General features: G+C 52.2%; 4 protein-coding genes across 4 annotated transcripts; 2 read left to right on the top strand and 2 right to left on the bottom strand.

Annotated features, from left to right (window-relative positions):
* Window positions 1–241: 241 nt before the first annotated feature.
* Window positions 242–2881, top strand: A1O5_03707 (uncharacterized protein; the record flags this gene model as incomplete). Its single annotated transcript, XM_007744318.1, has 2 exons — window positions 242–871; window positions 920–2881. The coding sequence occupies 2 exons, from the start codon at window positions 242–244 to the stop codon at window positions 2879–2881; spliced, it is 2592 nt and encodes an 863-aa protein (XP_007742508.1).
* Window positions 2882–3755: 874 nt separating this feature from the next.
* On the bottom strand, window positions 3756–5240 carry A1O5_03708 (uncharacterized protein; the record flags this gene model as incomplete). Its single annotated transcript, XM_007744319.1, has 1 exon — window positions 3756–5240. The coding sequence occupies one exon, from the start codon at window positions 5238–5240 to the stop codon at window positions 3756–3758; it is 1485 nt and encodes a 494-aa protein (XP_007742509.1).
* A 1408-nt stretch (window positions 5241–6648) lies between these two features.
* A1O5_03709 (uncharacterized protein) lies at window positions 6649–7811 on the bottom strand (the record flags this gene model as incomplete). The annotated part of the gene is made up of 2 exons (XM_007744320.1): window positions 6649–7567; window positions 7627–7811. 2 exons carry the CDS (start codon window positions 7809–7811, stop codon window positions 6649–6651), a joined length of 1104 nt encoding a protein of 367 aa, XP_007742510.1.
* Window positions 7812–8906: 1095 nt separating this feature from the next.
* Window positions 8907–10691, top strand: A1O5_03710 (uncharacterized protein; the record flags this gene model as incomplete). Its single annotated transcript, XM_007744321.1, has 1 exon — window positions 8907–10691. One exon carries the CDS (start codon window positions 8907–8909, stop codon window positions 10689–10691), a length of 1785 nt encoding a protein of 594 aa, XP_007742511.1.
* Between the last annotated feature and the right edge of the window lie 562 nt (window positions 10692–11253).

The raw sequence follows: 11253 nt of genomic DNA on the forward strand, positions 1-11253 counted from the left end.
GCCACTCGTTCACTTCGTTGTTCATCGCGCGCTATCTGCCATAGGACTGTGGCGGGGTTACGTTGGCACAGATCTCTAGTCTACTCGAATCTGAAGGCATTTCCACTGGTCTCGTGGACACTGTCTCTACTACCCCAAACTTGTCGTAGATCGCGATATTAGACGTGGTTGATGACAAGCGGCCACATCCTGCGTGTCTCGTGTACATTGTAGCAGCTAGCGACTCGTCGTTGTCGTCGCCATGGCTGGTAAGCATTACCGTTATCTTAGCCGCACTCGCTGCGCGCCACGTCTGTTGCGCTTTACTGACGCAGTCACAGAAGAACCTCGACGTTCAGGTCGCGCAACCAAAGGCCAATACTCCAAAGATCGCGATATCGCCGAGGGCGTCCCCACGAAGAAAAAGGGCAAAGGAAAGGCCAACAAGGCCAAGGCCGCAGAGCAAGATGAGAGTGAAGAAATCATCCGCTGTGTCTGCGGCACCTACGAAGAGGAGGAAGATGTTCCTCGGGCCATGATCTGCTGCGACAACTGCTCGGCGTGGCAGCATAACAGTTGCATGGGTCTTCCGGAAGACTATGAACCTCCACAATACTTCTGCGAACAGTGTCGCCCCGAGGATCACCAGGAATTGGTAGCAGCCATTGCGCGTGGAGAGAAACCGTGGGAAGAAGCCGCCCGACAGAAAGAGGCTACTGAGGCCGGGAAAGGGAAGAAGAAAGGAGGCCGAAAGGGACGGAAATCGGGTACTGCTCGGACAAGCGAGGTCGTGTCTCGCACATCTCAGGATGTTGATGAGACCCCAGCGCACACTCCCGCGGCAGGACAGAAGCGCAAACTAGAAGAGTCGCCGTCTGTTCCAGAAGTAAAGGTACGATATATCTCGCAAGTCAACAAGAACCTGCTAACATGTCACTAGAACAAGAAAGCGCGAAGCACACCGGCTGCTGACAGCAATGGCACCAAAGCAGTCAAGGTTGAGACTCCTTCCAGGCAGGCGTCCAGATCAGAACCTGTTTCGGCGGTTGCAGTGGACGTAAAGGAACTTACAAATAAATCGAGGAGTCAGGCTGCGTCCACGTTGATCAAGCTCATAGAACAACAAATCAAAGAAGCCGTAAAGCAAGGCGACTACACTGTTCCTCCCGGCACGTCCGCCACAGAAGTTGCAAACCAGATTGGTCTCCGTACGGAACATGCTCTGTATCACGTCCAGGTCGGCGGGAACGGCGACCCCAACGAGTCCTACAAGAACCAACTGCGAGCGATAACCTTCAACGTTAAGAAGAACCGCGCATTAGGGGTGCGGTTATTGAATGGAGATCTTCTCCCTCACACCCTTGCGTCGATGGATGCGAAGGATATGGCAAGCGAGGAGCAGAAGAAAAAAGACGCAGCTGTCATGAAGGAGTTGGAGAAACAACATACCATCGTGGAAGAGCAGGGCCCGAGAATCAGACGAACACACAAGGGTGAAGAGTACGTGGACGAGTCAAGGCAGGTCGCGGCAGAGTCGGCGACTTCAAATGCTCCCGTACGGAAAGCTAGTGTCGCAGAACAAGACGGGGATGCAAAGAGCCCAGGTGTGAGAAGCCCATCCGAGACCCCAGCCGCTCCGGGCAAAGGAATCAAACCGAGACCATCCGTCGATACCACCCGACGACAATCGTCGGCCAATTTCGATATTGACAAGGTCTGGTCGAACGTCCAAGGTTCGCCCGATGGTGACAGTCAGCGATTTGGCGAACTACCACAAACGACGTCGCCAACCGTCGCTGTCCGAGAACCCATCGCCCCAGGGACCAAGGCAGACGCAGATATCGACGAATTGCTTAAAGACGAAGAGGCCGAGTCACCCCCCTATTCACCCAAGGAATCTGCTGAAGCCGACGGTGTTGTTTGGCGAGGCATCGTCAACGGCAACAACCTAGGCCGGTTCCACGCTGTAGCAAGATATGCAGCTGGGGCCACTCCCGAGGCCGACACGCTGCGCATGACCTACGACCAGATCATCCCGCCTGAGATCGACCTAGGGGGTCGAATCCAGCCCAGTCGAGCGGAAGAATACCTTTGTGGCCTGGAGTACAGCAATACGTCTGATCTGGTCATTGTATGCATGCCACAACCCACAAACTCGCACGATCAGGAGCAATTTGACAGGTTCTTCCAATATTTCAAGAACAAGAATCGCTTTGGCGTAGGGATCCAACACACAAATCCAGCAATCAAAGACATCTACTTGATCCCACTGGACAAGGGTCAAGAAATGCCTACGTTCGTCAAAAAACTCGAGACGGATTTTCCAGATCCCGCTCAGGAGAAAATGCTGCTGGTCCCGATCGTCATCAAGAACAGTGAGTTATCGCATAACGCCCAGGCGACCCTGAGTGATGGGACATCTGCTACGGTTGCCAGTCCAGCGGTAGGAGGGGGGCCAACAGCTCAGACTCCCATAACGCCTCACGAAGGGAGCTTCCCTTATAGTCAGTCTCCAATGCCGAATCAACTTGGAGTGAACGGTACGCCTCAACCTCAACAGGGTCTAGGTGTGACACCAGCCTTTACCACACCGACTCCTTCCTCCTCGTTACCACAACCTCATCAACCGCCATCCCAACAAACACTGCAGCTCCCACCTCCCCCGAACCCCGCCATGGTCATCGCCCAGAAAGTTCTTGGTCCTCAATTGGCATCTTCCCCTTCGGTCGTGCATTTATGCGAGCAAGTACCCACTGCCGCGGAAGGCGAGTTTTTGGTGGTCAAGAAATGTCTCGAGCAGAACCCCGAAGCACAGAGCAACTTGGGAGTGTTGACGGGCATGTTGCAGAATTTTATGGCACAAACACGTGGTGGTGACGGGGGTGGTACGGCTGATACATAAGGGCCGATAGCTAAGCGCCAAAAGGAAAAGGGTGACAGAAGTTCTGTATTGGACGAGCTGAAGAGTTTGGATAGGGTGTAGGAGATTAGAAGAGAGAGACTATGGCTGTCTGACGTAAAGATAGCAGAGCGATGAGAGGATTGATACCCCATATGAGGCGAGCAGTGGGAAAGACGCGATGCAATTGTAAATGCACCAGGAGTCCAAGTGATGGAACGTCCTCACGAGCACAGCTAATCTTGCTTGAGTCTCCGGAATCAACGTAGCCAGGGTTCAAGGCGTCGGTGAAGGAAGGCCTATTGCTAGTCATCTGATGTTTAACCAAGGACCTCACAGGCACGTACAATACGGAGTACTAGGATTTCAAGGCGCCAGAGGGGGCAGGCAGGTGTTGTTTTTTGATGAGTTATTCATCCACTCTCTTTGTACCCCGTGCAGAATAGAATGAAAGAAATGCAAAGTGGTAGTTTTGCACAATGCCCTACGTATTGTAAATCGATCCTTGATCCCTGATTCTTTTAGTTTTGGATCAAGTGCTCTCGGTATATCTAGGTGTTCGTCTCCCGCCCGGGGCCGTGGCACCCGCAGCGGGTACTCGGCTATTTAGAGTATAGACTTGGGTATGGAAGAGCACAAGAGGGCAATAAGATGGAGTCGGGCTGAGAGATTACGGAGGTGCTGTACTGTACGTAGAGAGCGTCAGGGATCGAGACTCATGGAGACCTAAGGCTCGAGACTGAGATCTGAGACTGGAGACCTGGCACTGAGATCCAGGTGTGCAGTGTCCTCGGCAAATTGCAGGCTAGTGGGCCTCCTGCCTGCCTACATAATTCTCTAAAATCACACAGACGGTACAGGCTGTTCACTCCCTCCTTCAGAGCGTTTCCAAGAAGGTCCTCAAGAGCTCGTCCCTCCTGGTAGGTTCCAAGATGTGGAACCTGACATCCCTCAGGACAGCGTCCGGCAAAGCGTCCAGAGCAACTGAACTGCCCCTGTCCCTACCCTTGTCAAATTTAGCCCGATCGACGCTCTTGAGCAGGCTCACGAATTCCTTCCTGCTCTCCGCGTCGCCTAGTCTCAACTTAGCCACGAACTCGCGGTAGAGCTTCTCGCGGTCCTTGTCCTGCAACTCCCGGTCCTGCATCTCGGGGATCTTTTTGAATTTGCGCCGGAATTCCGGCCAGTATAGTTTTGGCGTGGCGTGTTTTTGCAGAAACCGCAGGTACTCGACCTTTGCGTCCTTCTTGCTTTCTTTCGCGGACGTTGAGGCCTTGAAGGCTTGCAACTCTGCAATTCGGTCCTTAGACCATGCCCCGAAAGCCTCTTTGCGTGACGAGGTGTTTGGTAACGCGATGTAACGGGGATCTTCTACTAGAAGGGTGTCTTCGATCAGTTTTTCGAATGTGGAGTAGGGCGAGATGCCGGAGTCGTCGAGGAGCGAGCGGAAGAGTGCTATATTGTCCTGCGCGGTTAGAGGGAGGCCTTCGTCTTCGTCTTCTTCTTCCGGGTTCGCTCCTTCTCCATCGCCGTGCATGTGATCCCGGTCCTCGTCATAGCCGTCATGGCCCTCCATCTGCGCAAGTTGCCAGGCTATATCGTCCTCATTGAACTCCACTGGTCCAGTGGATGGAGGGATTTCACCTTCAGTTTCGTCGGAGAGACGAGGCCTTTTTGACGGCTCATCAATTCCTTCGACCTCTTCATCTGTCACTTCGACTTCCTCGTACTCATCGCTGTCGTACTCTTGCGGGCCAGTAGAAGCTTGAGGTCTTTCCCTTGTGGGAGTCTCTGATCGCTCTGCATCGTCCCTCAGTTGTGATTTTTCACGTTCCTTAGTCTCTTGCTGCTCTGTCTCTGCCTTCTTCTTGGCCTCCCATTCCAGCCTGTCCATCTCGATCACCGCCATCATGACATCTTGCGGAAACTTCCAAAAACTTTGCTTCGTCTCGGTATTATGCACAAACCTCCTGCCTAGTTTCGTCTTCACCAGCACCCACGGCCCGCAATTCGGGATAGGGGCTTTCGACTTGGGTCGGTCCCCTTGGTTGCCTCTCCGACGAGAGTGCTCTTGGTAACTTCTTCCCCCCGTGAAATGCCCCGGTTGCGCCATGACATTGTTTCTGTTGAATTCTTCCATAGCTTGCAGCGAGGCGCGCATAACATGGTCGGGCTCGGTGGCGCCATAGTCAATGCGGAGTGGTTCATCAGAGGAAAGACTGGGTCTGGTGTAGGTAGATTGCTTCGTCTCAGCATTGTAGTAGTATGTATGGCCGGTGGGCGCTTTGTGCTCTGTCCAACCTGGTGGCAGAGAGGAATCTGCGGGTGCCGGACGGTACGTAGATTTTAACGTGGCGCTCATTTCGCGGAATGCAGCAGGGGCCTTCGCTCTAGATGGCGAAAAGAGGGCATAAAAGAGAGCCTCAGAGCAAGTTTAGTGCCAGGTGGTAACTGCGGGTAGCTCTTCCCGAATGGGGACGGGGGACTAGGCGTGGGTTAAGTAGAAAAAGCTCTACTGAGTGAAATAGCCTCGATGGCGAGGCTGACGTAGGTCACGTGATTAACAACGAGATAATAATGCCGATTGCCGCATGATAATATCACATTGGCGAATAGGGGTACACAATACAATAATGCGACAATGCACTACCATATTGTAACAAGCCAAGTGGCAGTGTTGGGCTGGTATGGGGACGAGTACCGAGTAGCGGGGAAGCGATTTGGCTGGTCACATGTCAGGACAAAAAGGACCAGTATTCTGGCTGTGGCTGGGAGGGTAAAAGGCAGGAAGGACTAGCTGAGCATTCAACAAGGACAGAGAGCACAATAGACAGGCAAACATCCATGCTGGTAGGCAATCCTTGCCGGTGTGCTTGACAGTTGACAGTGCTGCCCGTGTGCCACTCTTTATAGTTTGAACAGAGTATTCTATGGTTCTTTGATACCGTCTACCTGTTCCTGAGCAGCCTCTGTGTCCTGTTCCACTCCCCAAGGCCGCCGCCGTGCTCGGCGTTCGTTGCCCTAGCCGCTACCTCTCTGTAGGTGGTGTTGGTGGTGGTGTTGTTTTGCCAGCTTCAGCCAGAAAGGCATTCTCGATTCCCGACCTGCCCGACAGGCCCCTGTGCGTTGTTGCACGTGCATGCCGAACCCCGAAGTGCTCCGTTTCAATAGAGCGATCGTATCTCCTGTGTTCCTAAATTACCATTAATTTTTGGGGACGATCGCGGTACTAGGGGAGGAGTATCTCCTCTTTTCTTTCTCTTATATTGAGGGTCGTGCATAGTATCGACTATATACTACAGGGGTATTTACTATTACTTATCGCTATATTCTGCCTACTCTGCTAAGAAGTCCCTAATATATTAGTGATGTTATTGTTATTCTACATCACGGCTAGGAACTCTATCTTGAATACCGCCCCATTGGATCGGCCTTCATGCGTTCTCGCACGTGTGTACCAATCCCTGCCATCGCCCTGTATAAGACAAGGGGATTGTACGCTCCGCCTAATAGAGAGGCTATGGCTAAATATTTACCATTCTGTCCCCCTAATCTATCTATTCTTGTTCCTCCATGTAGGAGTCGGCGTTATCGACAACCGAAAGGTATCTTTCGACGACAGGGGCGATTCAATTGTATTCGCCATCTCTACGTATAAATCATTATTAATATAGGCTCTTTGGTAAGGAATAAATGGTTCCTTGTCCGCTGTCATGGCTGCTAAGCCTCTGACTAGAGTCTTTGTCTTTTTGACTACAGTCCTGGCAACCCTACTTTTGTTTCAGAGTCGCTTTTGCCCAATCGCGCAGCGCTGCTTCCTGACAGTCATCTCCCAATTTATCTAGTACATCCTCCGGTTTCGCTGTTAACGGCGCGATATGCACCTCTTGTTTCCCGATGACGATCTTGAATACGGTCGCGCCAGGTCCCGCCTGGAACTTCTTTACCCAAGCAAGGATGCCGTCTCTCAGAAACTCGTGTTCTCCTGCGAGGACGAGCATATTCGATACTTTCGTGTCCGTCCACCAATCAGCCGTGGTCAGCTCTGGAGCGATATATTCATCGTCCTCGACGACGATGCCCTGATTGCGACCGGTGTAGGTCTCCATCCAAAGATTCGCGCACTTCGGGTTCACGATATCTCGATTCGCAAACGCCGTCATGGACTGAAACCTGGTCACGTCACTCGACACCCACGGTGCAATCACGAACGCCCCGTACAAAGGCTCCTCCACATGCAGTGGTTTAACCACGTTATGGTTCGGATGAGGATGTCTTGATACGTGGCTGAGCACAGCGAGGACTAGATTGCCACCAGCCGAGTCCCCGCCGAGTAACACATTTGAAGGCTGACGTCCAGGCATAGACAAGACATACCGCAACGCCTCGACACACTCTGCAATCTGTAGAGGGTACAGACCCTCCGGAGCCAAGGTGTAACAAGGACAGAACGCCGCGTGGTTGCCATCAGACCAAGTATTCATCCGAAGTAGTAAATCCAAATGTGGACGACCACCATCGATCACGAAGCCACCGCCGTGGAAGTAAATGGTGACATATGTGGCCGAGTCTTTGCTGCCGATCCAGAAGCCTGTGATGTTGGTGTTCGGAATGCGTACAATGTCAACTGGTACATTGTGTGCTTTGCTCCACGCGTAATAGGTTTTGGAGAATGGAGGGAGAATCAATCTACCAAGAATCAACAGTTGCTTTGGACTGGCCTTGGGAGTTTTTTTTAAGAGGCTTACTGTAACTGGGACACAGTCAGGGTGTTGAACAAGGTCCGCAACGCGGTGTTCCAAACATGTTCGAGGACGGTGGGTGCTCCATTTGATCCTCGAAAAGGGCTCGTGATAAACGCGAAAAGAGTCTTTACGATTACTTGAATGAGCTTGGGCACGATGAGGAACTTTTCCAGCGAGGTTGCAGACATCGTTATACGAAAGAGGTGCCATAGCACAGCTCACTCGACGCATGGATAAGAGGCTTTTGTACAATCCCCGGCTGTGACGCCAGCCAGAATTGGGCAAGAGTGTATTCGATACTGAGCCGTATCAACGCATGGTTTTTGACCATCCAGTGCAGGACTGATCAGTGTTCTTGCTTGTTGACCGACTTGCATGCGAAAATTAAACCATTGAGGCTAAGAGTGATATTCGGACCCTAACGATAGGCAAGTCTGGTCAAGTCCAAAGCATTGTAATCCAGAACTCGACCCAGTTTCGTGCCATGCACAACATCTTCACAAAGGGAGGTGGCGGACCTGAAGTGTCGCAAATGCCAGGCCACGCAGTGGTTGCATCTGGGATGATTCAAACCGATGGCGAGGACGCAGACTTTCACGGGTTGCAATGAAGGTTCAGAGAAGGCTTAGACTACTTCAAGACGTGTGAGTGTTTGCGTGTCTTTTAGTTCTAGAGCTGTTGACTAGATACCTCGAGTCAGCGATACGGAAATAACGCGTCCAAGCCTGGGTGGGCGCGGCAACTAGGCGAGGACGGCAACCAGGCGGGGGCGGGGACGGCAACTAGCCGCTTAAGTGCACTACTTGTAGTAATTGTCTCCTCGAGACTATTAATGCTCGCCTCCCAAAGGACCCGTGCGTGTCCGTGCCCACTGGGCATTCGATCTAGTTTGCTTAGGTAGCGTACTTGTAGGTAGGCATGTTGCGGAGCAAGCGGGATGTCAGCTATGCGAGTCAACAAAGTGGGAGCGTCTGGACCTCATGGGGACTGGTGGGTCTGTTTCTGAAAAGTTATGGGGAAATGGCACGTTAATTGGCGTGGAGGAAGCCTGGAGAAGGCTACTCAAATGCTTGAACTTTGGCTAGCCACTATCCGACAGCCTGTGTAAAATCTGGACACCGCGTGCACAAGACATGGTAATCCATAAGATGTCTCCAAAGACACATTGTATTCGGGCTTCATTTATCATGCTCGAGTGGAGTTGAAAACCCCTCCAGTCACACCACAATATAAACTTGTGACAGCGTACGCTCACAACGAGACTCTCCAGCGCAGCTCACACCATGAGTGCGGACGTTGCCAGAGACAACATCGAAGTCCAAGCAGGGGCTGAAAAGAACGAAACTATCAAACTTGAAGAAGTTGAATACCGTCATGTCGACGAGCCAGACACAGAGCCAGAGCCCAAATTCAAATGGACCTTCACAGTGTATGCCAACTTGGCTGCCCTCTATTTCACCTACACGGCCGGCGCTTGGGCACAAATTGTTCCAGCATTCTCAGTAATAGACCTCCAAAGACTTTGGCCGGACCAAGCAGGCCTTGCGACTTGGGTCGTAACTTCAGCCTCGGTGGCCGCTTGTGTGCTTACTCTCTTCGTCGGAAACTTCTCTGATCTTCTTGGTCGGCGATATTTCATGATTGCTGCGAATAGCATTGGCATTGCAGGCTGCCTCGTTGCTTCCAGAGCTACGAGCACGGCAATGGCTATCGGGGGCAATGCAATCAGTGGTGTGGCTTTGGGGCTCAGTTATTTGGCCGTCCCTATGCTGGCCGAAATGGTACCCAAAGTCAATCGTGGACCTATAATTGCTATTGCCGGCGCCATGAGCGGCATAATCTCCAGCGCTGGTGGCGTGGGGAGTGCCGCTATGCAGAAAGAAAATGTTGGCGGCATTCATGAAGGTTGGAGACCTGCGTTATACATGAACGCTGGGCTTTGGTTTCTTAGTCTGGTGTTGGTCTTTTTCTTCTACCACCCAGGCGAGCGACCCAATCCGGAAGGCTACACAACCCTGCAGAAAATCAAACACGTCGATTGGCCCGGTTTAGTCCTCGGTGCATCTGGTCTCGTCATGACGCTTCTGGGTCTCGCAATGGGTGGCAACACCGCCCCTTGGGATTCTGCTAAAGTTCTGGCCCTTCTCATTGTTGGCATCTTCCTTCTGGTCGCCTTTGCCGTGTGGGAATGGAAATTCGTCCCCGAGAGCCTGGGCCTGTTCCGTCGAGAGCTCTTCCAGCACCGAAACTATGCACTGGCACTCGCTATGCACTTCATTGAGGGCGCCTCAATGTTCACCGCAAACACCTTTTTCCTTCAGCTGCTCATCAATGAAGGCTTTGTGCAAAGTATTTGGACAGCAACTCTGCACCAATTGCCCTTCTCCGCCGGCGCCATGACCGCGGCTGTGGCGGGAGGATACTTTCTGTACAAGACAAGGGAAGCAAAATGGCTCACTATTTTTTCAATGTCGGTCATGGTCGCCGCTCAAGCACTGCTGTCGGTAATTCAGCCAGGCATGAATCATGCGGCTTTCTTTGTCCCAGAAGTAGCGATTGCCATGGGAGTAGGAGCTTTGGGCACTTGTGTCGTGTTGATTGTGACCTTGGCTGCACCCAACAGATACATCGGCCACGCGGTCGCTTTGGCCACCTCGATCCGATCACTTGGTGGGGCAGTTGGTCTCGTCATGTTCGCACAAGTGCTTCAGTCCAAGGTCAAAGAACGTCTCGTCTCGATGTTCACCAAGGCCGTGTTGGCGGCGCAATTGCCGCCTACCAGTGTCGTGCCCCTACTCGAAGCGATGCTGACTGGAGAAGAGTCAGTCATTTTGCAGGTTCCGGGGGTTACTTTGGCGTCTATCAGTGCGGCAACCAGAGCCATCCATCATGCATATGCGGACAGCTTCCGCTATGTATGGTGGGCAAACCTTCCATTCGGACTCGTCTCAATCGCGCTTGCATGCTTTCTCAAGTCAACGCGGAAGCAAATGACGATAGAGGTCGTCAGTGCCGTGAAAGAACGAGGCCCAAATGAGAGCACCAAAGATGGTGCGAACATTGAGTGAGGGGACAAGATCCTCAGTTCATCAGCAAAGCACTGGAGGACGTTGCCTCCTGTCAATGCTTGAGACGATGGAGAGCTGTATGGAGATATCAATGCTGGGGCTTCATATTGCCACATTTTCAGGACAGTCATGCTAAGCTCGTATCCCTACCATCGACACGAACCGGGTGTGCCTGGCCATACCACGTTCTCGAATGGAAGATATACAAGACTACTTTGACCGATACGGGCCGTGATGATGAATAGCTTCGAGCTCAGATACCAAAAGGCTTTATCTCTGTCATTGATATGTTTAGTTCACTTTGCCTCATCGCAGTAATTCGTATCAATACTTCATTTGCTTCCACTTTCTCCATGGGGAAGGGGGGCTGGGGTGTGTGGCGTCCAAATTCATGGGTCTGACGGCCCGCCCTCTGCCTCGGCTTATTGGCGTTTAGGCGACACTTCCCGTGCGCTAAGCATATACTTGTATGCAATTATGCAGCAGAGATTGTGAGAATGTCTGCGGTTGGATGGTGATCCCGCCCACGGCTATGGGTGCCCAAGCTGCGCCTTACTTCATT

This window comes from Cladophialophora psammophila (genome assembly GCF_000585535.1).
Source record: "Cladophialophora psammophila CBS 110553 chromosome Unknown aczJe-supercont1.5, whole genome shotgun sequence".
Classification (NCBI taxonomy): domain Eukaryota; kingdom Fungi; phylum Ascomycota; class Eurotiomycetes; order Chaetothyriales; family Herpotrichiellaceae; genus Cladophialophora; species Cladophialophora psammophila.